At 41.4% G+C, this 27,238-nt stretch overlaps 4 protein-coding genes, 1 long non-coding RNA gene and 2 other non-coding genes across 9 annotated transcripts in view; 4 read left to right on the top strand and 3 right to left on the bottom strand.

Moving 5' to 3' along the window:
• LOC116433884 (cholesterol transporter ABCA5) overlaps positions 1-7,167 on the bottom strand; it is a 29,188-nt gene extending 22,021 nt beyond the window's left edge. The window contains exons 1-2 of one of the 2 annotated variants that reach the window (XM_031992456.2): positions 6,571-7,167; positions 599-767 (exon numbers count right to left, since the gene is read on the bottom strand). The gene's annotated coding sequence lies outside the window, so the exon portion shown is untranslated. Of the gene's footprint in view, positions 1-598; positions 768-4,001; positions 4,007-6,570 lie in introns of those variants that run through there. The other variant, XM_031992472.2, reaches the window with a different exon arrangement.
• Positions 7,168-9,053: 1,886 nt separating this feature from the next.
• TRNAY-GUA (transfer RNA tyrosine (anticodon GUA)) lies at positions 9,054-9,146 on the top strand. Its single transcript has 2 exons — positions 9,054-9,090; positions 9,111-9,146. It is a non-coding gene; the product is annotated as a tRNA-Tyr (tRNA).
• A 289-nt stretch (positions 9,147-9,435) lies between these two features.
• On the bottom strand, positions 9,436-9,508 carry TRNAR-UCG (transfer RNA arginine (anticodon UCG)). Its single transcript has one exon. It is a non-coding gene; the product is annotated as a tRNA-Arg (tRNA).
• A 286-nt stretch (positions 9,509-9,794) lies between these two features.
• LOC116433889 (COMM domain-containing protein 5) lies at positions 9,795-11,104 on the top strand. The gene is made up of 4 exons (XM_031992481.2): positions 9,795-10,231; positions 10,300-10,492; positions 10,555-10,701; positions 10,771-11,104. Exons 1-4 carry the CDS (start codon positions 10,135-10,137, stop codon positions 10,952-10,954), a joined length of 621 nt encoding a protein of 206 aa, XP_031848341.2. The 5' UTR covers positions 9,795-10,134; the 3' UTR covers positions 10,955-11,104.
• A 102-nt stretch (positions 11,105-11,206) lies between these two features.
• Positions 11,207-12,543, top strand: ND-30 (NADH:ubiquinone oxidoreductase core subunit S3). The gene is made up of 5 exons (XM_031992448.2): positions 11,207-11,375; positions 11,451-11,516; positions 11,597-11,844; positions 11,917-12,162; positions 12,228-12,543. The coding sequence occupies exons 1-5, from the start codon at positions 11,312-11,314 to the stop codon at positions 12,378-12,380; spliced, it is 777 nt and encodes a 258-aa protein (XP_031848308.1). The 5' UTR covers positions 11,207-11,311; the 3' UTR covers positions 12,381-12,543.
• On the bottom strand, positions 12,288-20,627 carry hrm (solute carrier family 16 member hermes). Its single transcript, XM_031992447.2, has 5 exons — positions 19,540-20,627; positions 19,079-19,291; positions 18,874-19,000; positions 18,577-18,756; positions 12,288-14,626 (listed from the first exon to the last, which is right to left on the bottom strand). Exons 1-5 carry the CDS (start codon positions 19,685-19,687, stop codon positions 13,393-13,395), a joined length of 1,902 nt encoding a protein of 633 aa, XP_031848307.1. The 5' UTR covers positions 19,688-20,627; the 3' UTR covers positions 12,288-13,392.
• On the top strand, positions 15,777-18,583 carry LOC116433882 (uncharacterized). Of its 2 annotated transcripts, XR_012999678.1 has the most exons (4): positions 15,781-16,539; positions 17,011-17,513; positions 18,167-18,286; positions 18,365-18,583. It is a non-coding gene; the product is annotated as an uncharacterized LOC116433882 (long non-coding RNA). The 2 variants fall into 2 exon arrangements; XR_004236380.2 differs by having other exon boundaries at positions 15,777-17,513.
• Positions 20,628-27,238: the final 6,611 nt, after the last annotated feature.

Below are 27,238 nucleotides of genomic sequence, written 5' to 3' on the forward strand. Positions count from 1 at the left end.
CCAGCGGAACACCGCAGCCCTTCGAGGGCAATCGAAGGGTCTCGAAGGTTCTTCGAGACCTTCGAAGTCCTCAAAGGTCCTCGAAGGCATTCCGTAAGTAACGATGGTTACTCGAACCGTTCGAACTTCTCGTGGAGCTCGAAAATTCAAAACGAAATACCTAATTCAACAGTGATCAGACAAATAACTGACTGGACGATAAATCTTGCTTAGTGGAAATCAAATGTTAAAATTTCAATGTTTACAAATTAAATTTCGAATAAATATGAAAACAGGTCATTTGATCGGTACGTTTAGTGTTAACACTAGAACCACCGGACACTCTACACTTTTCCCTCGCAGAAACTACAAAAGCATTCGTTAAAATTTCAACTAACTTATATTTCGGATTGAAAGTATTATATTTCGTTATTTATAACACTAAGAGTATAGACGGAATTTTCATCGACGTGTTAATAATCAATTCCTCGAATCACTTCTCGCGGAAGCGTCCACAGTTTTTTAGTATAATTACAAAAGAGGAAACGGGGAACGGGCGATTCGGAGGCATCCGGTGGTTCTAGTGTTAATCGTTGGTTACGCAACACACGATACTCACGTTCGGCCACGGTAAGATCGACCCAGTCCCTGGTCGACGAACGCGATCCGATGAACCGAGCCGTGGACCAGGGAAACGACGCTTTTCTTGTCCCCTTAACCCTTCCTGTTTGCTCCATCCATATGGATTACGCTCGAATGGGAACCGAGGGCGAAACTTTGCCTCTCATCTGCGAACGAACAACGAACGGGGCGACTCGTTACATCGGAGACAACGGATGGCCGCATCGATTACAAACGGAACGGTGATCCAGCGCGAGATTATCTCACTTTTTACGAAACAACGCTCCTATCGGACACACGTGAGCGTTCGCGATCGCTCGCGTGTTTCTCTTCGCGTGTATTTCGCACAGTTCTAACAATTATTACTTGCGCAACGTATCTTTTCGTTCGTTTCTGTCGGACGCCATTCTACAACGTGTCCTTAGATTTTCCTTCGTTTCACCGGTGTTCGCGTTAATTGCGTTATTAATTAAATAAACGTTTAGCAATGTCGTCGACCGACTGAAATATATTCTCCGATGTTCTCAATGAGAAATAATGATTTTCTTCAGATTTACAAAGCCTCCCTTAAACGTTCCGAATGTCGAGCCTAAATTGATATGTCCCGAAAAATTCGCTGCCTATTCTAAATTGATATTCTCCTCGTTCCAACCCCTACGCGAAAAACCGGTTTTCCCTACGATTCCGGGAGCCCTGACTCATAGCTCGCGTTGCAACGGGGAAACGGCGGAACCGGGGGAAGAACGGCGCGGTTATTATTAACGTCTGATTGCAGCTCCTGCGGGATCGGCGTCGCAACTTTTCCGATTGGCCGTTTAATAAAATTCACGTGTCTCGCCGCGCGCGGTTTGCGGAACAGACATCGGGATTCCCGTGGGAGATCGCGTTTCACCGAACACACGTGCGAGGGGGCGCGCGCCCCCGGCACGCCGTGCATAATAAACGAAACGTACAGACGCGGGTATAAATAGTTGTAATTCAGATATAAATATCGGCCTCCAGTTTTATCCCCAATCACGCAGTTACCTCGGACAGATGGTATCCTCTCTAATTATTTATTTGTTCGTGCGGCACGAACGGAATCGAGCTACGTGTAATGGTGAATCATTTCATCGCGCCGGCACAAACTCATTTGCTTGTTTGCTGTCTGGTCAAAGTATCCAGAGACGAATGCTGTTTCGGATTGAGAGCCGAATCTACGGTTGATCCGTTTGCTACGACAAATAGCTCTCGTTTGAAACAATTTTCCTTTGTACGAGAAAATATCCATTTCCAGAATGGATTAGAAATTCCAGTTCGATCCGGGAACGGGAATTAACCTACAGATTACTGTAAATTACGTTTCGGCTATCGATCATTGATAACAGAAGAATCAGAGGAATAAAATCTGGTAGATCACTTGACTAGATTCAATCCGACTGATCGATCAGTTTTCATTTCTTATCAACTTTCTGTTGGTTCTATCTCCTGGTTCCCAATATCACTGATTTTCTATCCAATACAGTTACATGTACCCAATCGAAACTATAAAATTGCAGTCTCCCAACTATACATTCGCTAATTCTCGTTCGAAACCTTCGTCGCGAGGCCGACGCGTTATAAGGCGAGGGGTTGACGAACGCGAGCTCGAAACGTCGAGAGCCGGAATCCGATTGCAGTGTTCCTCGCGAGGATCCCGCAACGGTACCTTTAACGAAGTGGATCTGCCGCGCACGTCCAGCGGATGTAGACACTTGCCGGCGTATAAATAATAAATACGAAACGCGCGGCAGGCTCTGGCCAGACGTGCAGGGTCGTCACCCCACGAGGGTTGCCCGGTGGTAAGGAACGGACGGCTAGACGAACCGACGCCGTCACGGTCCGCCACGCGTCCTATTCGACGCCCCTGCCTCAATCATTGTTCGTCAACTTTTGAATAAATCAATTTCACCCCGGTGACTCATCGGCTCGGTGAATTAATGCTAGACCCGCCGAGCAATCGGAGGCCGCTTGCTCGAAAGTCCCTCGAAAAAACTAGAATGCATTTCTTGAGATTCGAGGCGCCTCTTATCCTTGTGTCTCTACAAATACAGAAACTCACTTGACGATTTCTTACAGAAGCATTTTCACGGTTTCCATCATTGCAAATTAGAACTTTCGAATGGGTCCTTTCGGTCTTAAAATTATTAAGATTCATTAAAATATTTAATATTATAACTGCTGCAATATTGGAACCTACAGAGTTCAACGGGTTATATTTACAGTTTTCTTATATTTCCGTGAATACTCGGTATAGTATGCGAATGAAATTGTTAGTCTGTAAAATCATTTTGGATATCTGATAGCTTTCTGGTGTCGGTAATTGTGAAACGAAGCAATTAGAACCGGCCATTTCGACTGGCACGGTTGTTCTGGCGTTGAAAATACTCGAAAGTAGAGCGGCGTTGCACAAGAGTTGTCGCGGAGAGATTCTCGAGCGAAGGCTTAACGACCCTGGAAGTCTAGGCTCTATGACCCACCGCTTGGAGGACCAAGGACTTAATCAGATGTTTATATTGCACTCGGATCATTTTCGCGCGGCCTATCCGAGTAACAATGTTTACCATCTGCTTTATTACTGCCCTCGTTTTCGTCACTTTCCACGGAACGATCCGCGGGGATCGCCACCGCACGATAAATCTAATGAAAACTGCTCGGAAAGCTTGATGGGAGATCATGAACATTGAACGGCGTGGAACAAGGGAGTCGACGAACGGCAACGCCGCTGTTTGCGATACAATAAATTAAAAAGGGGCTGGTCGATTAAGCCTATTAAAAGCAATACCGTGTAAATTAGCCTCATCGAGTTCCAGGATAATTAAATTTGAATGTCGAGCTCGGATACGCTAGTATCCGGATAGTTAATCTGTCCATCCCTTCATTTAAATCGTTCAATTCTGTTTGTTTCATTTTTCAGTCTGACGGTTTCAATTTCACGCGAATCCGATGACTCAAAATTCACTACGGCCTCAATGATTCAAGCTCTACTAGGAACCTAGGAACACCGCGAACTCGATGATTGAAATTTTTTTTTAGAAATCCGACGGTTCGAATTTTTCTACGAATTCGAACGTGACTACCGGGCAAGAGAGTTCGAAGGAAATTACGGGAGTTCGTATAAGTGAGATTCTACCGTGATGCCGGGAGTAATACTCTGCGAAGACAGAGGTGCGCGAAAGAAGCCAGTACGTAAGCGTATAATCTCGAAGCACTACAAAGACTCTAAGAGATTACTTGTTGCGGTGCGCTCGTTGCACAGGTATCCGGAGCGTTTAATCGCATCAGCCGAAAGTCGCGTAAGGCGTAGACGCGACGGGAGAAGATTCCGCGGTACGAACAGCTCTCGTCTTAATGGAAACGGAGACTCGTGAGAGAAACAGTACCTCGAATCGAATCCTTAAATCAACTGGGCGCATCCAAACTTTCCCTCCAATTTCGCTACTCTAACCTCAAAACACTGCCGGTTCCAATTCCTGTACTTTTCCTCGCCGCCTCTTCGTACCTTCAAATATGATTATAAGACAATGTAATGGCACAATTAAACGTCTCTTAATATTCGATACGATTCACTTACCTCGGGGTAAAACTGATCGACCCTCATCGCTCACGATTTCTTTAACGAGGGCGTGCAACGACTCAAGTAGTCAAGTTTGAAACAAGTCATCCAATTGTCAAAAACGAGGCAGGGGGGAAACGATACCATATGTTGGTACCGATAGTTTACAAAGGGTCCTCGTTTATCGACGCGATCGTCCGAATTCCAAGGCGCCTGATAAGACACATTTATCATTTCTTTTCGCTCGACGAAACAACCACGGGAATTCCTCGTATGCCGCCCTCTTAATCGAAAGTCGATGAAACGATTAATCTCGATACCACGAAACTTCTCGTTAGAGGTTGTTTTACTTTCCTATTCGCGAGTAGAGGTTATCTATTCATAAACGTAGCTCGTTACCTCATGTTATTTCATCCTCTCGTCTCGTAACTTTTACTCCGTTCTCGATATAGCGACGAGGTTCAAGGAATCCGTTAGGAACAATAATTAGCTACGCAACGATTCGATTGTTTCGACTTTTCATCGTACCTCTAAAAAACAAACTGCTGAGAAATAAAAGGAATAAAATCGTAACCTGCACTTAACTGCACGCATCTGTACGTTTACCGGGCGTAATCGTCATCCGACAAGAGTGTCAGCCGAAAAGCGTAATCAGCCCGTGATACACTGGTGACGAAGAGACGCGGTTGGGAAAGCAAAGAAACACAGAGCGTTTCCTACCGGAAATCCTACCTTAAACGGATGGTCGCCGATTAATTTGGGTCGCGGAGGTTCGCCGATCCCCCTGCTCTTCCACTTCCCTTGCCCACTTCCCTCCAGCGAACAGAGGGGTTAAACGATCACTGTACGAGTCTTTGACGGTATCACTTTGAGACATCACATTGCCATTGACGTTCGGCGTGCACTTCGCGGTTCTGCGTATCGATCAGATACGCGCACTGTCCGCGTATACGAATCACGATCGCACGGTTTTCGAGTCTCCGCTCGCTCCTCGTTTCCTCTGTCTGTGCTATTAGTCGCGATCAAGATAAAACGAGACGAGAGGACGAGAAGAGAGACAGAGCAAGAGAGAGGAAGGAACGGAAGAACGAGCGCGCGCGATCACGAGAGAGAGACGGAGAGTTTGTACCATGTCGAGTCGGGTCTATCGACCGGTGAGAATCGTAGGGCGGAAGAGGGTCAGAGACGCGGAACACACGAAAAATTCCGCGCGATTATGGTTCTCGCGTTTACACACGGGCCCTGGCTGGATTCCCTGCTAACCAGCTCGCTGGTCCGGGCTAATGGCGGCGGCTCGATACGCCTACCGTCGGCTCAGGTCCGGTCAACGGTTTATAATTCGTTCGGGATGCGTTTCAAGCGATTATCCCTCGTGCACTGGTACGCAGAGGTCGCTAAACGTCACGCGGCCGTGTTTCAGCTAATAATCCGCTTAATCGCTCTTGTCGTCGGCATCTTCGTGGCCGATCGACTTGTTCACGGTTGCGGTGGGTTTCGATCGGCGGTCCTGGCTTGGTCGCTAGAAAATTCATTTTCCTCCGGGAGCAGAGAGCCGTGCGGCAACCGAAACCGACTCGTCGAGGGAATATTTTCGTCTGTTCGTTGGTGGTTCGCGCCGCTTCCTCGTTCACCGTGAGCGCATCGCGCAACCGGGAAGCGCATTGCACCGCGAAAGCAAATGGCCAGCAGCTCGGTCGCGAGCGACCGGGCCTGATGATACGATTCCAAGCTTCCACTTCCCTCGGTGTGCTTCTTCCACCGATCGATCTACGGTAACACCGTTGATGCGGTATCAGCGAAGCGTGCGGACGAGGTTCCAGTTGGAAGGGTTTCCGTCCCCTCTGATCCGCGGACCCGAGGAACACGGGCGCACGCGTGCACGCGGCCGACAAAAAACGGATAGCGCAACCGAGCAGAATATACGCCGATGAGGACAAACGCGAGATGAGGAACTGCGAATGTAAAATTAGAGAATCGACTTGGATCGTTTTAAACGCCGGCGAACATAAATAGTTGAAACGCGAGTCAGAGTGGAATGAACGAACGAGGATGAGCCACGGAGTAGGGAAAACGCTAATAAGACAATGGGAAAAAAGGGGAAAGATACATACGGTATCGCGTTCTTAGCTCTGTTATCTGTCTAATTGTAACTCTCCCTCCCTCTCTCTCTCTCTCTGGCTCAACTAGCACCCTACCCCTTTTGTCCTGTGTCTCTCTCGAACATACACATAGTCTACCTCTACCTCTCTACCTCTCACTCTCTCACTCTCTCACTCTCTCTCTCTTTCTCTCTTGCACTCACAGACAACTCCCGCTTCGCTCCTCATGAAAATCGATCCAGTACCGGCCAGGCCAGCAGTCCAAGTCGGAACCGTATCCTTGCGATAAAACATTACCTTATTGTCCCTCGCATCGGCTGGCGATCGTGGTGCGGAAGGATCCTTACAACACAAGTTAAGAGGGCTCATCAACCGGCGTACCGAACTTCTCGGCTGACTTCCGTGCTCGTCGACTCGAACTCTCTTATCACACCGCAATAAAGGTCCTTGCAAGCGAGAAAGGTTGAACCGACGATACTGCGATTGGAAATGGTCGCGGACAGAGCGAGACGAAAATAAATCGCGTCCAAGATCGGCCCGAACGTACACCAGTCGGCCGACGACGCCAGACTGCGCGAGAGCGCCACCTTCCTCGCCTATTCTGCTTCATCCCCACTTCCATCCCTTGTATGTATCGCTTTACAACCGCCGTCTCTCTCGCTCTTGCTCCACCCTTCTTCGTCTTTCTTTCTCCGTTCCCTTACGCCCTTTAATCTTCTCCTACCACCCCGGATCATGTTTTATTGTCTACCTGGAGCTGCTATCATTTTTTGATCGAGAACGCGTCGGGCTGCTGCCTCTGGCCACTCGCTACCTCGGACATATTTTCCCATCGTCTTCCGTTACCGACATTCCCGATTATTTTCCCGATCGGTTCTCTTCTTCGCGCTCGAATTTATTCCATTTCCCTCCTGTTACGGAAATCTACCTTTTCTACGCGCTCTTTATCGTGTTTCCATTCTCTCTGTTCCTCTCTGCCGCCCCTTGCCGCCCTCTTCCTCGGTATTCCAGGCCGATCGTGATCCCGCACAGGCGCACCACGCGACATCGCGTTCGCGGACAAACCGCGTCTGCGTTCTTTACGATCCTCTTTGTCCTGCCAATTCTTTCCGTATTTAGCCTCCTCGTCCGCCTCGGTACCGTTCGTTGGAGTAGCGCGGTCTGGAGGTAATTACCCAACCGTTCCACCCTCGCGTAACGGGAATACGCTATATCGCCTGCTGACACCAACGGCGGATGGCGACACGCGTTTCCAACCTCCTGTCCCTATCATCGGAGGGCATATGACCGTGCAGGGATACATTATGCACCTCCGAGCGAAAGCGATACTCCCGATGCGTACGGTTTCGACGACATAACGTGTCGCGAGAACACGATACCGAGCTTTCCTTTCTCGTTTTTTTCGAATATTCAGTGTCACGGTTGCACATTGATTTCCTAATCAGCCTGAGCGGTCTCGACGAACGCGCGTTCACTTAGCATTCAATTTTTTTATGCACTAGAAAGATGGCGCTGACCATGGGAACAATAAAACAACCGGAAAGGGTTATGTTGCATTGCGTAACGGCACGTACATATGTAAACACGTATCGTTTGATGGACGAAAAAATACGCGGCACGAGTTACCGTGACGTCTCCTCAAGTACGTGTATCGAGTTATCGTACGACAAGGTTACTCACGGTCGGACGTGGATGCACGTGAATCCGGGAATACGATAATATTGATATTTCGATTCTACAACGATATATCGTCGGGGGAAAACAACTGTCGAACTAATTGCGGAGAGCCGGCCACGAGTGTTTCGTATTGGAGAATCGAACCAATAAACGTCTCCGGTTATTTGTTGAAGTTTTCAAGTATCTTCGAGTATTTGCATGCCAGTGAACTGTGCTTTGTACGAACTTCCGATCGCTGTCGGGGCAATACCGAATATTTACTTTCGAGGAGCACGATGTTCGCTGCATTACTGATGCACTCTCCTTGCAGACTCCTTCAATCGAAGACCGTCTATTTCACTGGTTCGAGTGCCACAGTGGACGCTGTCATGCTCTAAAGTGTACAACGTGTTGAACACTTTTTAAATCAACTTTCACTCGAATGATTTTTGATATAATAATATCAATACAATCTAAATAAAAAGGCTCATAAAATTTCGGCCATTGTGTGCTTCATAAGATGAATGAGCAGTAAAATGAAATCGAAAGAAAGGATCGCCTAAAATACGACTGACATTTAGGCGTGGTCTTGTCAAGATAGATTCACTATGCTCTGATTAGGAAAACGCCGCTCCCAGAATGATTTCGTCATTAAAGGGTACGAAATCGATATGGGCTCTATAGTCGAAAAAAACGTTACGTAAACTTTCATCAAACGCTTTTCGAAACAACTCTGCGAATAGAATCTGGAAAAGGAGTGTACGTGTTGTCGATCGCTTTTTTCTTCGATCGAATCGAACGATTCAACGTGAACTTACAAAGGACTGACAGTTCCTCCAGCAATTCGAAAACATATTATTTCGTGTTCTTGTTAAATACGTCACATAAATGTAAATGTACTTTTTATCGATAAGCTTATACCGAAACGTATGAAAAAATTGGGTTGCAAGCATGATGTTATTATTACTCGTAATAACAATTATTTAGGGTTTATAAGAAAAATCTAATCGTAAAATGATATATTCCTTATGTTAAAACATGCAAATAATTAATAATAAAAAAAATTCTTTGAATGTTAAGATGAATGAGTTTACAATCTACCTGACAGAGTTCCCAATCAAGAACCTTCGATAGCTCAGTTGGTAGAGCGGTGGACTGTAGTTGGTTCGTTGAAATGAGACATCCATAGGTCGCTGGTTCAAATCCGGCTCGAAGGAATTCCTTTTTGCTTCTCTCGTAAATCGATAAATGTACCTATTTATAAGGAAAATATTATTAGAAGTAAGTTTTATATAATTTTATTATTTTATTTTAATACTGTTAACTATTTAGGATGAAGAACAATATTCCAAGTATAAAATAAAAAAGTGAATATTTTTTGAAAATAAAATTTGAATTTTGGATATTTTACAAATGCACATTGAATAAATACGTACATACTGGAATAATTCTAATAAGGCATGTATGTATAAAATACAAGTGAAAAGGAAAAAAAAATGAATTGTTCGACCGTGACAGGACTCGAACCTGCAATCTTCGGATCCGAAGTCCGACGCCTTATCCATTAGGCCACACGGTCAGTTGTATGGTAAGTTCCAAATTTATTATATCAGGTAGTTTATTTTATTCCATTATTTATTAATTTTATATAGTATTCATCATTACAGTAAATAATAAAATAATATATATTATGTGCGCCCCATTTTCATACTATCTTATAATGATTTGCAAGAGAATGTAAGAACGGTGTACGTGGTCTAAAGGAGCTAAAGTGTCAAGATTGAAAAACAAAAAATCAATATCAATCAGCGTTGCAAAATCGTTTCAAACTGTACTTTGTACACGTTCTATATTTTGTATCTTTAAATACATTAATAGTTCGTATGACCAAACGTGCTTATGACTTGAGAATTCTACATTGTCTCAACTCTGCTAGATGGCATGAAGTGATAGGAATGTTTAGCTAGAGTTCACTAGTGTATTAGGACCTTTTTGACAGTGTCGGTATTTCCAAGTGGTAAACAGAAGAATAATATGCAACGTCTGTACAGATTTTAACTGTGTGCTATCACATCCTAATTAATTTTAGCAAAATTATAAAAAATAATATTCCAGGGAAATCGTTCCAATTATTACGCTTATTGTAGACCTTTTTTTCACGTTACCTTTGCCCATAAAACAACAGAAAATTAATTCAGTGTAAACATGACAACTTTTCAAACGCAACTTTTGTATGCGTTAGGGAATAGAACAAAAATTTTTCCTGAGTTAAAAAAGGTGTTTGTCCGTCCTCTCATACAGAGTAAGTTTTTTTTAATTTATAGTATAATTATAACATATTGTACAAATATAGTAATTTATCACTTGCAGTTGCTGTGAAGGTAATAAATCAGGAACATATAGAGGAGGGAATATTAGACAGAATAAGTCAAAAATACAATGTACCAGAAGAATCTGTGGATGAGTATTATTCAGTAATTCATACGATACTAAAGGTTCACTTAAGCATGCTATGCCAAAATGTGAAACCTGGAGAATTCAAGCAAACATTAGAAGAATTAAAGTATGTATTTAATAAATTATATAAGAATAAGTGTAAGATATATTAATTGATGTTTATTTTAGATTATCTTCTGACTGTATAGAGGATTTGTCTACAGTGATCTATGGTCAGAAAAGACCAGAATTGATAGCAGGTTTAATCAATAGAACCAAGTTTTATGCACATTTAGTATCTTGCAAATGGCGCGTGGATATTACTATTTCCTCCAAGTACATAATTCTGCTACTTTTAATAATGTTACATCTTTCTTTACGTATTTAATTGTCTAATATTTTCAGCATCTTAAATAGAGTCTTGGAACCACATATTATAATGAAATGGACATTCAGCAATGGAGAACAACAGGTATTTGAATTATCTATGTCAAAATTCCATCAATTACGACATGCTGTTGCAACTATACTTGTGGAAATGCAAAAAGTTGAACAAAAATGTACATCAAAAAATATTATAAGCAGTTGATAATTGTACACAAAGTAGGCATCCCTTTCAATTATATACCTCGACATTTTATAAAGAATCACACAAGAAAATTATAGAATTAAGTTTTACATTGTAAAGATATTATCATATGTAATAAATAATAAAATAAAATAAAGTAATTTCTTCATATCCTTTTCTTTAAAAATGATTTATGATTAATAAATTCCATATTCATTCAAAATAGAATGTATCTAAAGTAACTCTTAATGACTATTTGAATAATGCGTCAAGACGACATGTATCGCATTCGCTACCTAGAGAGCGTGGTAAATGTCACGTCTGGTTGCGGAGGTGGATTGTTGCGTACCGTGAAAAGAAAAAGATTTTATCCTGAAAATGACATCTCTATTGAGAAATTGTTTACGACTTTCACGAAATTTATCTGTCACAACACCAAAATGTAAAGAATTTGTTTGGTAATTATTGAATTTCTCTTTTCTTATATTATGTAATAAATGATTAATTCAATTGATAGGTTATCCAAAACTTCTCCCATCGCTAAGAGCAAACTCAACGGTAGCTGAAACAACAGAAGCACAACGTACGTAAAATAATTACATATTTAATTATCTTTAATGTAAAGTTGTCACGAACAGAAATAATAATAGCACTTTTTAATAGCAACAATACGTAAACCTAGCCGAGTGGATGTAGAAAATTTAAAGGAATTTGGTCAGTATGTCAGCGAATGTTTACCAAAATATGTGCAAAAGATCCAAATTGTTACTGGCGATGAACTTGAGGTATTAATTGCTCCAGAAGGAGTTGTTCCGGTAATAACATTTTTGAAAGATAATCAGAATGCACTATTTACAAATTTATCCGATATAACTGCAGTAGATGTACCCTCTCGTACATACAGATTCGAGGTAAATATTTTCTGTGCAAAGAACAATATTAACATTCTTCTTAATGTCTGCTATATACTTTATTATTTCTAGATTGTCTACAATATTCTATCATTAAAATATAATTCACGTGTTAGGGTAAAAACATATACAGACGAATTGACACCTATTCCATCGATAGTATCTGTGCACGATAGTGCTAACTGGTACGAACGAGAAGTGTGGGATATGTATGGTGTGTACTTTTCAAATCATCCGGATCTTCGTAGAATTCTCACAGACTATGGTTTCGAAGGACATCCATTAAGGAAAGATTTTCCACTATCTGGTTACGTCGAGGTATGTAAATAACATATCTTTTTCGCTAGATAACATATGTCATTAAAAATACCTTTCCTTGTTAGGTACGTTACGACGATGAAAAGATGAGAGTGGTGTGCGAACCGTTAGAATTGACACAGGAATTTCGTAGATTTGAATTGTCTACCCCATGGGAACAGTTCCCCAATTTCCGCGAAAGTGGACCTGCTATTGAGGAAGAACCAAAAAAGAAATAATTTATGTCACTGATATGTTCTGATAGTTTAAGCAAAATTTAATTGTTATACATTTCGCATATAGACTTTATAGAAACATACTGAAGGGGTAACTTTGTCATTTACATATTATCAATGATGCTAGTATCGAACCCCTTCAATAAAAAAAATTCAAACTACAAAACATTTTTTATTAATCCTAGAGAAGTGTAATCACCTACCATTCTCGTAGGATATCACGAATAAGATATGCATGTTTCATCTCATTATTTATTTTACATATTGTATAGTATTATAAATGTAATTCATTAACTGTAAAGTACTTAAATCCTAATTTTAAGGCATATTTTTCGGTGAATTGTAAACGAATGAATAACAAAATTGACTGACTATCTTCCGCGAAAGAGTGTTTGTAACAGTAGGAATTATTTACATACTTATCCTTCGTTTTAAGAGAAGTGTAAAAACAAATATTTGACATTTTTCTTTACAGTTACGTTTATATTAAGAAACCTTTATGTGCACTAAATTATATTATTGCGCTCTTTTGTTTGTTTAAATTACAGTAGCACCTGCAACTAGTGCGCTTCAGAACTAAGTACTTAATTATTCCTATGTCTTTCTTTAGTTTTCCTTCGGTTTTTATCAAGTAATCAACAAGAACATACATCGAAAGAGTTCTTTTTCTTGTGTGTAAGGCAAGCCACTTTCAATTTTGAAGAAAAAGAGAAACCGCCGCGTTTCTTAAAAATATATTCTTTGAAAATTGTTTCCCTATCAATCCACCTGAAAATGTGCGCGTGGATCGTGTAACGTCATCACAGTGCCAGAAGTATATACAGAACATTCATTCTAACATCACAGTGTTTCATAATTATATAATCATTACTATATATATATACATATATATTTATATGTATATATTTATATTTATATTTATATTTATATATCGAGATACGTATACTCTACGATAATTATACAATTTAAGCTCTTCCCCCGCGCGAGACACAGTTAACTTTCACGAACGAATGCACTATAATTTCTCGACCGGATGAGCTTTCTCGAGGGCGTCCTGCCGTTTACGGATAAACGGCACGAAGCCCCACAAGGACGCGCCTACCACCAAAATGATACCTAAGATACTAAAGATTGGCCCGTAGCTTCCAATCTGTTCGAATACGAGGCCGCAGATCGGCGGGCCGATCAGCTGAATGATTCCGTTGACGAACAAAGAGATACCGTAGGAGGAGGTCAACTTCTCTGTTCCCAGCATGTCGGCCATGATGACCGCGGTGATGCCGACGTAAATGCCGGACGCTAGGCCGAAGACACCGCAGTAAATTGACAGCATCGTGTACTCTTTCGCGATCGGTAAGAGGGCTAACGAGATTCCGGAGATGAGCAGTCCTCCAACAAAGTACCAATGCTTTGGCATTATCGAGACATCGGAGAGAGCGGAGCCCCCGATACGTCCAATCAAGTCTAAGACCGAGACGATCGAAAGGAGAAGGGAAGACATGTTCTTGTCGAAGCCCAACGAGATCGCATAAGCTGGCAGTAGTATAACGAAGTTTGTGTAGCTGACCGCGTTCGTCGAGTTCGAGATCAGGATTACGAGATAAATCGGGTCTCTGAGCAAGCTGCAGTCGAAGAACTTGTTCTGCGGCTGCTTCTCCTCGTCTTTGGTCGTCTCGTCCACGGGCTTTCGCGTGAACGTGCTCGAGATCGCGTTCAGTGTCAGCGTGGACGCCCTTTCTGGGTGTAAGGCGGAAAGGGTGCTCCCGTGGTACGGTGTGCTAATATAATTAAACGACGACGTGCTCGGTGACTGGAACGGCGACTTGCGTCTTGACAACCTGTTATGCTCGCCGACGCCGCCGACGCCGCCGCCGCCTCCGCCGCGCTCCGGGACCGCGTGCAACGCGGGCGTGCTGTGCATCTGGCCCGTTATTTCTCGTCCCGTCGGCATACTGATCTTTCTAGTCCTCCCTTGCACCGGCGTGTTTTTGTAATATTCTAATGCGACGCTGGACGCGCTCTTTGGCACCATCGGCGCAGGCTTCTCGTTCGTGTTCGCCGAAGAAATCACGTGATTCGATTTCTTCTCGTCTTCGAGACTAGTTACGGTTACAGTGGCGGCTTCCAAGTCACGGTCATTCGACTTGTTCGACGATGAACCGGGCACCATGTGCTTTTCCACTGGTTCGTACAAAAGAGCACTCGCCCATACATTCAAAGTGACAGCACCCATTATTAATACTGCACCTCTGCAAAAAAGCAAAATAAACTTTAACGTTCTCCCGTTCTGTCTATTATTAGAATTTGCTATAGCTTACAATGTCGCCAACAGGACATTCCATGGCTGTCGAAAATAAAATGATTGAAATGAACATTAGCGAGAGAGAGAGAGAGAGAGAGAGAGAGAGAGAGAGAGAGAGAGAGAGAGAGAGAGAGAGAGAGAGAGAGAGAGAGAAAGAGAGAGAGAGCGGTGTAGCTTGTCATTGTCAATTACAGGAGAATAATGCATGTCCCTCTGACAATTGTTAAATCGTGATCGATACAGTCCAATTCACAATTAAATAAATAATTGAGAATACAACAAAAAATACAAAGATGATGTGGAGCAGGAAGTATTTTCGAATGCTCGACGATCGTTTTCGTAAGGATCCGAGTGTGACTATGATGCAATGAGATATTAAAAATTTCAGAAGATAATAATTACAAGCGTTTAGAGAAACGCTTTATTGTTCATATTCCTGACAAATATATCTTTTAATTACATTATTAGAACATATACGTGTATATAAATATATATTCAACTATCGTTTCTTATCGTTAATAAATTATGAAAAATATAAAAGATCGACATCACGAGTTACAGATACTCCTTAGTTAACAATATCAATAATACAGTCTCTGATGATTAATACAACATATGAGATGTTTCTCATTTACAAGTATCCCTATAATAATTCACTTAATAATGCTTTACGTATTCGATAAACTATATCACAGATAAATGTCACTTCTGAAAACTCATATATATTTATATATGAGAGTCCCTTTAATAACATTGTCATACGAACAGGCGTTTCATAGTCTGTACCGTAGCCATCTTGCATCTAGGGTCCAGACTATGACATACCTGACTTTGCGTGGCGATCTGAAACCATTCGCGGAGATAAGAACACATTCGTCGTGTCAACAAAATCACCGTGACACGCGAGGACTCTCGAAATTTCTTCGAACGTAACACGCGCGCGTTCTGCCGAACAAATATCGAAGAAGACAAATAAATAAGTGAAAAGAAAAAGAAAGAGAAACAGAGAGGAACGATATTAAAGTCGAGAACGCGCATCCCTTCGGGTTTTAAAAATAGATTCGGATGGAAGCGTGATATTTTTAGCGTGTTTCAGATCGCGTACAATATTCTTTGCGGTATAGAGAAGTTCGTCTTCTTCGAAATCGCGTTTTGTCCCTGTCTTCTTCCGTGGAACACAATTCTCTGCAACAAAAGAAAAACAAAACGGACGCTTAGAGACAGAGGCAGAGTCTTCGTTCTTATGTATCTAGATCGTGTGGCATTCAACCGAGAGAAACTATACACAACACTGTGTACTTAGGTGTATACGTGTCTGTCGTGTACTCGATGTTGTATACGTGTATATACGTGTAAATAAATAAAGAATGATTTACGTTCGATTTACTCGACGCGCGTAACGCGATCCACTATTTCGGACAGAAAATAGTTCGATACGCGGGGCGGTCGTTATTTCGTGCGACAGTAAATCGTCTCGTCGACACAGCGCAGTGTGTGCGACCGTGTTGCTGAAAAGGAAACTTCGAATAACATCGGAAACGGTCAAACCGGAGACACAGTTGGAAAAGTGAGTGCGGCAAACTTACATCGGTCCTATCAACTAATCGCCACTCGTTATGTCGTCGATTAGTTGACGAGGACTTTCTGCTGACGGTTAACGGTCGAACACAGGCGGGGCGGGAAGGGGGAAAAAGGAACAACGATTTATCGAGGTAAAAGTAAGTTTAACGACGACCAAATTGATCCCGTTCGTTCTGAGTTTTGCGCCGGGTGAAAACGAGTGTTACCAAAGTTATCGCGACTCCTTTTTTCCCCGACGGTTTTTCTCGTTTTGCGTAGCGACACGTTAACGCTAAACACGTGAGTATCACGCGTTCGCGAACGAGTACGCGCTTACGTGCAACGTACCGGTGACTTTCAACGACGCGAGCCGCACGTTTCCGTGATTCGAGATCGGTAACATACAAGAAGGGGCAGAGATGCTCGGACGTTTTATTGAAAATTTCAAGTTCTCCAAAAGCATCGATTTTATATTTAAGCATCCAGTTTTGAACGTTATATTATTCTGTTGAAATTCGAATTAACAAGATTACCGAATCACGCTGATGATTCGGTAAAATCGCGTTAAGAGCACATCAAATCCGAAGCCTAATAACGTACCATGTAATGCAGGAGGTACGGTTTTGTTTACTTTCACGGTCTAACTATACATTTCTGTCCCTCATTCTATGTACACAGTGAGCGACGCGCCTATATACAATCACATCCTCCCTCCCCTCTTCCTTTCCTGGCTTATTCAGTGAGATTTTCCCTGTTGTTTAACCGGCACAGAACGATTAGTTTCAAAAAGGCAAGAAAGAGTTGGCTTCCATGTATAATGCAACTGTATTTCGAGTAACGATACACTTTCAATATAGCTGGCGGTAAGTATTTTATATTCTAATGTGCTTATCTTATGCGCAAATATAACAAAATAAAAGTTGCAAACAATTCTATGGAGGAGACACTTGGACGAAGCAAAGTCTTTAACCGAACACCCGGCCAAAGAAGTCGCCTTTATCGCGGTGCAGGAAAAGGTGGCACACGTCACAGTGGAAAGGCATAATTTGTGTTTCAAATGCACTTGCATCCTTTTCTAATATTGCGGTCACATTGCGGTGTTGTGTCTAATTTAAAATTGCATTAGAACGCATAACTTGAAAGCGTCGTGGAAATTTTCAATAATTAAAAGACCAACGGATGAACCATTGAAAACGCATGAAATAATGTTTCTTACCTAAACACGCAGCGGCTCATTATTAACGGCATCAACGTTTCAGGCGCACAGACTTCCGGTTAGTATAAAAATTTCTGTGTTATCACTTTGACTGCCATGTCACCCATACGCGGGTGATTCCAAAGCTAAAAAATTAACCTTTAGACGGAAGCATTGGATAAAGTAGCTTTAATTAAGGATCATGAGATTAAGTCGAGTTAAAGCAACGTGGATACACATCTTGATTTTGTAAGTCGTACCGTGAAAAAAAAAAGAAGAAGAAGAAGAAGAAGAAGAAGAAGAAGAAGGAGACTAGTTTCGGTCCAGTGAAAATTTGTAGACGTTTTCGCGTGGCAGTCAACGTGTTATAATGGCAGAATGTGTGTAATTTGGTTGCGGATCTAGAGAGCTTCTTCTAAATGCCCTCACACGTCTGTATACATTACCGTGGAAACGTCGAACGGTTAACATTCGTTATCTTTAGTAACAACGCGTTTGATGGAAACGCCGTAAAACAGCTAATTTGAAGCTGTAAATTTTGCAGGGATGTACAATAGCGTTGTGTACACAAATGCACGCGCGTGATTTATCTGAGCATCTCATGAAGGGAGAGCTGTGCATGCATATCAGTCATCTTCACATTCATTTATTAAATTGTAGTAATGATGTATATTAGTACTCACCGGAAACGATCTTCACAAAATATTACGACAGTAACACTATTATTTACAGATCCTCACGGGAACGTGAAAACGCACGTAAAAAAATACACAAATCTCTTGAATTTTTGTAACACGCGCCTGGCGTTACAAAGTTACATAAAATTGGACGATCAAAGGTCACAAATCACATGTATGTACAATTGAATTTTGTCAAAATTGATTGAAACTAACGTATTAAAATGTATTTCAATTTTGATGTTCTCTTTAGAAAATTGCAAGACTTAATTGTATCTTGGAACATAAACATGTACAAATGAATATTAATACATGATATCGTAAGTAAACGTGATATTGTTAAATAAACAATTTAATGAAACAAAGTTCCCCGATAGTAATGTTTTTCAACTGATCATAAATTCAACGTTTATCAAGAAAATAAAATCATACCTGTTGAATCATAAATGCAGCAAAATAACATACCTGTATCCATATTCTCGAAGAAGAATTCCTAGGATGGGAGGAAGGAATATCGAACCTAGTGCACTACCAGATATGCAGAGACCATTTGCAAGCCCTCGTAGTCGTACAAAATAAGAAGTTACAATGTACACGGTTGGCGGGAAAGCTAATCCTGCTCCTGTTCCTACCAGGACTCCATAACTAAAAATAAAACAAGGAGATTAAATTATATCTTTTTGTCTGAAGATTATAAATATTAAATAATATTTGATTTATCAAGCAATATATTAAAGCTTCTTTCCTTTTTCATGTAATTACCTAATGCACAAAAAGGCCACAGAATTCGCAAAGTAACTTAACATCATTCCCACAGCTGCAAATGTTCCGCCAAGAAGTGTTACAGTTCGATAGGAATATTTCACTGACAGCACACTGGAAAGTGGACCTACAACAAGAATCGCATAAATTTATCTTTCAGTTCAAAGTAAACGAAATTCAATGATACTTCTGGAAAATTAGTTACCCAGGGAACTGTACAGAAAATAACACAGAGCTGGTATCCAAGCAGCTGCAGCAGGTGACGCGTCGAAAACCTCAAGGAATTCAACAAACAAGACACCAAAAGATTTCACTGTCCCTGGGATGAGAAGATTGACCATGACAGACGCTAAAAGTACAAGCCATCCCCATCCTCCATCTGGTGGGACTAACTCTTCCTCGGCTGTTACGTGTTTAACTAAAATGCAAAGTAATTCGTCTTACTTTCATCTTCTTCTTTCGTACGGCATAAGAATTATGGTGTGTTCTATTTTTAACTGACCAGTACACACAGCAGTGCAACGTTAAAACGTTTTTAATTTTAGAATACCCTAAGAAGCAGTACGGCAACGGGCTCCCAAACATTTCCATAAACAAGAAATTATTCACAAAACCCGTTGTTTTGCCTCTGGCATAGAAGCAATCTGATAAAAAGAAAGAACTCACTCTGCTTGTTGGTCCCATTGACATTGTTACTCTTCTCTTTCTCCGAGTGCTGCGACACGAGCATGTAATCCCCCTTTTTCCCTTTTTCCCTCGCCCCGAATTTGATGTTGATCCCATTGTCTTGATCTTGGACTCGTTGCATTGTCATCGACCTTTTCTTTCACGTAGAGAATGACGCGCGCGCGCTCACACGCATGTATCCCGTGCGTCGATGGGTAAACGTGTATTCGTTCAAAGAAAAAGCGAAACCGATCGCCGTCGTCGCCGCCGCTGCTGCTGCTGCTGCTGCTGCTACGAAGGAAGAAAATCTAACGCGCGACCGTCGTGCACAGGACTAACGCGAAGTGGACTCGTATCGGTACTAAAAAATGAAAACCGAAAGAACAAAAAAAAAAGGCGCAGAGGCGGGGGAAACGGATCGCGCACTGTATTACAACACAGAACGCATGTAGTAACGGCGACCTACGGGTGCACCAGTATCAATATTCACAAACTGCAGGGTCAGCAGTCGTATCGTCCTCCCCGATTGTCTCGGACTTCATCAATCTCAGCTTGATGCTGATCGCGGCGTGGTTCGAGTCGCTTCCTTGGTACAGCGAGTCACGTCGTGGTCCGGTCATAGACCTCGGCGGCGTTAATGATTTCCTTCGAAACTGAGGAAAATAATTGCGATGCGATTGACCCGACGCCACGGCCGACGATCCGCAATGCGTCGACGGCACGAGCTGTTCCACGACGACTGGGCAAACACTTCCGCCCGTGGCTCTTGAACGCGGTGCTCCGTCAAATTGCATAGAGCACGTAAACAGTCGCATGTATGCGGATAGATTCCCTTAGGCACGACGCACTGTCATATCCCGTCCCGTGTGTCGAGGGCAACCGATATCACACCACCAGGCCACGGAACGCACACGCGCAATCAAAACAGAGAGAGCTCCTCCACCGCGGAACGACCGATCAGCTGTGTATCACGCAGGGCCGTTTGCCACTACTTCATCCTGTCTCCCACCATATCCCTCCCCGTCCCTCCGCGTCGTCCGCCCGTTTCACTCTTCCCTCTGGCCTGTTCGACGATTCTCCCACCCCATCTTTCGAATGGTGTGCTCTCTGCACGTCGAGAGGGACGAAAGCAGTCTCATAGTTGGAACGTGCAAACAAAAATCTCACTTATTTTCTATCGGTATTTCTTTCCTTTTTATTGGTTAAGTCGGAATCATTATGTTTCCAGCTGGTTCTCGTTGCACAGGTCGATAAGATGTTACGAATAAAAGTCTAAAGGCTTAGACCTAGAAACGTTCGTGCATCGAATCGTACGGTGCGACGACACTTTTTCTCTGGAATGTTTATAGAAATTACTTTAACGCGCTAATCCCTTGGACACCTGTTTATCTCTCTAAGCCTTTAATCTCGTCAGCCTGTATCCTCTGGTCTCATTGGTTACGGGTTTTCGTTTAGGATCTCGGGGATTTCATGTTTTACGAGAGAAATCGCGATCTGCGCGCGGCTTTAACGTTCGGTCGGTAGTTAAGGTTGTTGTCTAGTGGTAAATATTTCATTCTCCCGCGAGCAAATAAAATCGATGTACATCGGTGGCGACATTATCTCCGTTCAACGGGAATGTAGATAAAATCGTCGATCGTTAGTGTTGGTAGCAACGCGACTTATTGAGACAACACCGTACGCCCAGCAGCGCGTGGAGGGACATGGGGCACAGAGCGAGGAATAAGGGAATGGAAAATTTACGGCGGTCGGCATGGACAGTCGGGGACCATTATAGGATTTTGTCCTCTCGCCGGGGCGCGCCACGCACGAATTTAATGGCCGTTCGGCCGCGGATGCATCGTCCCACTTTAGCCATAGAGAAATCGAGGTAGGAAAAACAAGCGTCGCGGACGATAAGATCCCTCTTTGCGCACGATATTAAACGGCAATGGTGAAAACCATTCTTTCTTTCGTCGCCTGGCAGAAATCCACGCGGCGACTTATCGCGGGAAAGGTAAATTCCGTGCGGCTCATCCGGCGAGCTTACTCGTTTCTTCTTTTTTTTTTCAAAACATCGTTATCTCGACGATCCCCTACAGATAGTTTCGATCGGCTAACCGGTTGAGTCACACGAGTTACCTTACGCCGCAGGTGGTGAAAATTTTCGTAGATGGTAATCGGTAGGAAATTTGTTTTCCGTTCCCGTGGGTATTGCTCACTGGATTTTATTGTATTTGCATTTCTGTTGACGCACCAGAAAAATATGAAATTGTACGCTTTCGAACGCGTGTAGACTCTCGAGAAAAGAGGTTGAAGTATCGAAGAAAATTTGCTTATTGAGACACAAATGAATATTCTTATTGTCGCTATTTTTATTATTATTGTATGCGTCACGGTGTAATGTGCAATAATGAATGAACGGTACATTTGCTTGGACCGTAAGACGGTTTATGTATTCCGTGAAGCGAATGACAATTGTTGGATTCCGGATTGAGGAATTTAAACGCAACTTGTTAGAGAGGCTCGAAGGTTTTTATTCGTAAGCGGTAAGTTCCGCACGCAAGTACGAACTACAGAGAACTGACTCGCTGGTTAAAAATGGTAATATATATACTACTGGAAATGGTCGGCATAAGGGTAGAGTGCAAAAGGGGCAAGATGAGTAATCGGGTACGGGAAGCTAGCTGGTTAGGAATTTGGAATCTATGAGTCAGGATGTTTTTCGCAGGATGATTTGTCGTGTTTGTCGCGGGGCGATACAATATCTAAGGTATCGGTAGGTTAGTCATGCAACACCTCCCCCCTTGTAGTCCAAAAATTATAATTTTTGGAGGAGGATCTTAATGATCTAGAATTATTAATTTAACTAATAATGCGATTTAAGAAAAGATATTGTAACTTACAATTAAATATTGGAGCCTACTCTAATTATGCAGAATCTTATATATATAAGCTTAAATTACATATTATAATGATGAATGCGTTAACATGATATTACATATAAATGTACTGAGGTAGTTTGATGATGAGGGATAAATGTGTTAATATAATATGATATTACATATATAAGTGTACAAATTTGATAACGAAAAGTTGACATGGACTGTCGTTACTAGCAATTGATGGTTACGAATAATTGTACGGGTTCTGTGATTACAAAGGGGTTGAACTTTTCCGCGTTCGTGGTCCAACCTTGGGTCGTAGATTGTATGAGTTGGTTCTGGATTGAGGCTGGTCAGTGGTCCTCTCCTCGCTGATGTTAGTAGGCGTTGTTTGTTCTTCGGAACATTGTACCCCTCCACGCCTTTCAAACAGGACCATGTCATTGGAATGGTCCCTGTGTTCGCTATGATTGCTTGCATCGAAGTTACAGTGAACAAAATTTTTAATTATTGGTGGCACAATTTCCCCTGTTCTGGGGCTCCTGGTGAAGCAGCAGAGGCGCTTGAGCAAGTTCCAACAGCCAAGCCAGCGACAGCAATTTCCAACGAGGATGAGGATTAGAATGGCAGCTACTACTCCTAGTGTTATCGTGTACCAACTAGTGTGGGTAACGATAAATGGCTCCTTCAGACGATGAGTTAGTAGTCCGTCGAGTTCACTGAGTTTTTTGCTGTTGAACTTTAATTCGTTTAAATCGATATTTGTAAGTTTTATAGGTTTCAAGGGTGCTGCCGCTTTATGGTGTAAATAATCTGTTGCTAGAATACAGCAGTCGTCTTCAGTTAAGTTGATTCGAGGAACGTAATGACTGATGTTTTTATTTACATAGCTTGTGGGTTCCAACGAATATATCATGGTATACCCCTTACAACCACTGTGTAACTGTATCAAACCAGTTTGTTTTAGAACAATGTCTTCCATGTGATCAGTGTTGCTCTCACCACAGATGATTGTCAGTGTGGTCGGCTTGTGTAGGGTATACAGCCACTGGTTGCTTCCGATGTAGTTCCATATCTCCATTTCGGCACTTATTGTTTTCGTCGTGCAGTCCTGTGGAATTTGCCTTACGTGCGGTGACAGCAGCAGGACCTCGCAGATGGACTCTTCTGTGGTTCTGGCTGAGTCTACGTTGCTACACACGTACTTCCCTTCCAGATATTCAACGCAGTCTCTCAAATCCGACAGGACGGCGAAGTTGGATTTTTGTTGGGAGAGGAGTAGGTACGGGTTTTGAGGTGTAATGAACGAGAAGACAGAGGTGTTATGATGTTGGATGGGTAGTGGAATCAGGTTGTACAGATCAAAATTTGTTCTTTTTACGAGTGGTAGTTTTATAACAAATACTACGAGTTCGTTTATCGTAATGCTGTGAAGTTTCATTAATTTGTATATCTTGGGTAAATTCTTGTAGGTCGGTGTGATTATTAACTCAAATTCACCTTTGTAATTAATCAGCTCTTCGCAAAGATCCTTTGGAGTTATTAAGAATGGAGAGATTATATTGTGATTTCCCAAGTTAATAGATTCTATGTTTTTATCAAAGTGATCTGAAACTTGAACGCATAGGGAAAGTAAGGTGGCCACTTGTTCCATAATAGTTGCTTCTAACGAGAGGTTTAATATGTAGTTATCTGTTTCTGACATATACTTATTAATTAGTTGCATATTGTTGTTCAAGGTGTCTTCTGTAAGTTTTAAAGATTGAATCGAATTATTAAGATTTTTTATAGTGCTCGAAACTATCTGTATCTGAGATTTTAATAGAGTTTGGGTTTGTCTATTATCGTTTAGTAAGGCTTTTATGCTATCGGAATAATATTTGGCGTCGTCAGCGTCTGGGGTGCCGATTAGCCAATTTAAAATGTAAGAAGCTCCATTGATTAATCCACGTCGTTTACGCTGCTTTACATCACGTCCTATTAATCCGTTAAGTATTTTTTTCTTGTCATCGATATTTTGTAATTCATTTTGAACAGACTGTAGGGTTTGCTCGCAAAGAGACTTTTGTTGTTTCGATACTACGACTTCTTTTAATAGTAGCTTACAAATTTCTTGTGATTTAGAAAAATGGAAATCTAAAAGAGCTTTCGCTTGAGATAGATAAGTCATATTGACGTATGTTATGAGGTGTAGTTCGGTGTTCGAGATTTTCGCTTCTCCTAACTTTCTATAAAAAATTCCACTCGTGTCAGTGAGGGGTGTATTGATGTACGGAGCTTCGGAGATGGTATTAGGAATTAGAGGAAGGAGTAGCAGTAGGATTGTCGAAATCATCTGGAACATAACGTTTAAGAAGGTTGGAGTGATAAGTAGTTCTTCTTTTTCCTATTTGAAGTTCTACTGTGTTGTTAGGATGTATTTGTGTGACCTTGAATGGACCCTTGAAATTGGGCGATAATTTTTTACTAAGTCCTACCTTGTTTCGTTTCTCGTATATACATACGAGATCATTGACTTTAAATTTTGTCGGGTTAATTTTTTTATCGTACTGTTCTTTACTCTTATTTTTGGAGTTAATTAGATTTTCCCTTGCTGTTTTGAAAGAAGTGTTTAATTTATTTTGTAATGAACGGATGTAGTCGTCATAGGTATAGTGGAATTCTGGTTCCTTCAGTATGGAAGAGGGTAGATATGCTTTTCGTCCAAAAAGAAGTTCGTATGGTGTTAGGTTAGTGGATCTGTGAATTGAAGTATTATAACTAAAGGTTGCGAATGAAATGTATTCGTCCCAGTCTGTTTGATTGGCTTTTATGTAGTGTTTTAAATAATCTTTTAGTGTTAAATGGTATCTTTCTAGACCTCCATTGGTTTGGGGGTGATATGGGCTGGTGCAGATATGTTTTGTTTTTAATAAATTTCCTAGGTCCCTTATTAATTCGGACATAAAATCTGGGCCTTGGTCTGTCAAGAAAGTTTGTGGTATTCCAAATTGGGTAAATATATTCATCAATGATTTTGCAATAGTTAAAGACTCATGATTTGGAATGGCTTTGGCAAAACAAAATTTTGTCAGATCGTCTTGTGCAGTAAGGATGAATCTATTCCCGTTCTCGGTGAGTGGTAATGGCCCTACAATATCTATGGCTAATTTCTCAAAAGGCTTTTCAGCTGTTGTAGTTATTTCCATAGGTTGCTTAATAGGCTTAAAATTTGTTTTGTTCATTTGACATGAGTGACACGACTGAATATACTTCCTTATGTCTGATTTTATAGATGGCCAAAAATATTGCTCCTTAATTCTTGCATAAGTTTTATTGAAGCCGTAGTGTCCCGCTAGTTTACTATCATGATTTTCTTTTAGGATCTTTTGTATTTCCTCTGGTGTTCGCGGATTAATTCTTTCAGATGGGAACAATCGGATTTCATTGTTAGGAAATATGAATTTTAGCATTTCACATAGTTGATCTAATTTGATATTACTATATTTCTTATGATTGGGAGGAATGAGAATGAATTTCTGAGTTTTTATTAACGATTTCAATTTCAAGAGGCACTCAAATATATTTTTATACTCTAGTCTATCAAAAGGTGAGTTCAGAGGATATAGAAAATAGAAAGTTTGCTTTTTATTTTGAACTTTAGACAATCCATTTAGTTCTGGTTTGAGATTTTCTATGCTAAATTTCGACTGTACGTAGTTTAAGTATTGATTGTTCTCATGAAGATCTTGGGACCAAAATACTGCTATAGGATCAGTAAGTGATGCTAGGGTTCCTCCTTCGAATTCATAAGATATAGGATTTTGATTCGTGTAATGATATTTGATAAAGTCGTTGTAGGATGGAACTTGTTGTGTACTTATATTTATCGAATTTTGAGTGACGAGTCGAGATAGAGCGTCTGCGTTTGAGTTGGAGGTGCCTGGTTTGTGTTTTATCGTATACTGGTATTCTTCTAATCTAAGCCGCCATCTGACTAATTTTGACGATGGATTTTTACAATTGAAAAGCCACTGGAGTGGACGATGATCGGTATAGATGATGAATTCTCTGCCGAATAAATAAGGTCGAAAGTGTTCTACGGAGTTGACAATTGCTAGTAGTTCCTTTTCTGTAGTCGAATAATTACGTTCCGAATTATTTAAAGTTCGTGAATAATAAGCGATTGGAAGATCTTGACCGTTGTTAATTTGAGAAAGTACCGCGCCTATACCGACGTTGGATGCATCTGTGGCAAGGATGAATTGTTTTGAAAAATCGGGGTATTGCAAGATCGGTTTACTGATTAGTTTTTCTTTTAAAGTTTCGACCGATTTTTCCTGTTCTTCACTCCAGACAAATGGCACGTCCTTTTTGAGTAACTGAGTTAGGGGTTTTGCTAACGTAGCGAAATTTGAAATAAATTTTCTATAGTACCCTATCATACCCAAGAACATTTTAACTTCTTTTTGGTTGCGCAGTTTTGAGATCTTTTGCAGGCTGTCTACTTTCTTTGGGTTCGGCTGTACACCCTTGTCGGAAATTAAGTGACCTAAATATTCGCATGACTTTTTTAAAAAATCGCATTTACTTGGTTGTAATTTTAAGTTATTTTCTCGAAGTCTAAGAAATACGTTTTTCAACTTGCGATTGTGATCATCTAAGTTAGATCCATAGATGACAAAATCATCTATATATACGAAGCATTGTGTACTATTTAAACCCGTTAGAACGTTGTTCATGACCCTTTGAAAGTGGGCCGGGGCATTCTTAAGACCAAAGGGCATTCGAGTAAACTCATAATGCCCATTTGGCGTTGAAAACGCTGTTTTTTGACTATCTCTAGGATCTATTGG

Source organism: Nomia melanderi, chromosome 11 (assembly GCF_051020985.1).
Source record: "Nomia melanderi isolate GNS246 chromosome 11, iyNomMela1, whole genome shotgun sequence".
Classification (NCBI taxonomy): Eukaryota; Metazoa; Arthropoda; class Insecta; order Hymenoptera; family Halictidae; genus Nomia; species Nomia melanderi.

Excerpts from the sequence above, each read along its gene's own strand:
- LOC116433889 (XM_031992481.2), top strand. The coding sequence starts at position 10,135 with ATGACAACTTTTCAAACGCAACTTTTGTATGCGTTAGGGAATAGAACA. Across the intron at positions 10,493-10,554 it reads CAAACATTAGAAGAATTAAA|ATTATCTTCTGACTGTATAG; the intron begins GTATGTATTTAA and ends TGTTTATTTTAG. Across the intron at positions 10,702-10,770 it reads GATATTACTATTTCCTCCAA|CATCTTAAATAGAGTCTTGG; the intron begins GTACATAATTCT and ends TAATATTTTCAG.
- ND-30 (XM_031992448.2), top strand. The coding sequence starts at position 11,312 with ATGACATCTCTATTGAGAAATTGTTTACGACTTTCACGAAATTTATCT. Across the intron at positions 11,517-11,596 it reads TGAAACAACAGAAGCACAAC|CAACAATACGTAAACCTAGC; the intron begins GTACGTAAAATA and ends ACTTTTTAATAG. Across the intron at positions 11,845-11,916 it reads CTCGTACATACAGATTCGAG|ATTGTCTACAATATTCTATC; the intron begins GTAAATATTTTC and ends TATTATTTCTAG.
- hrm (XM_031992447.2), bottom strand. The coding sequence starts at position 19,687 with ATGACAATGCAACGAGTCCAAGATCAAGACAATGGGATCAACATCAAA. Across the intron at positions 19,292-19,539 it reads CAATGGGACCAACAAGCAGA|TTAAACACGTAACAGCCGAG; the intron begins GTGAGTTCTTTC and ends TTTGCATTTTAG. Across the intron at positions 14,627-18,576 it reads CTTCGAGAATATGGATACAG|AGGTGCAGTATTAATAATGG; the intron begins GTATGTTATTTT and ends GCTTTTTTGCAG.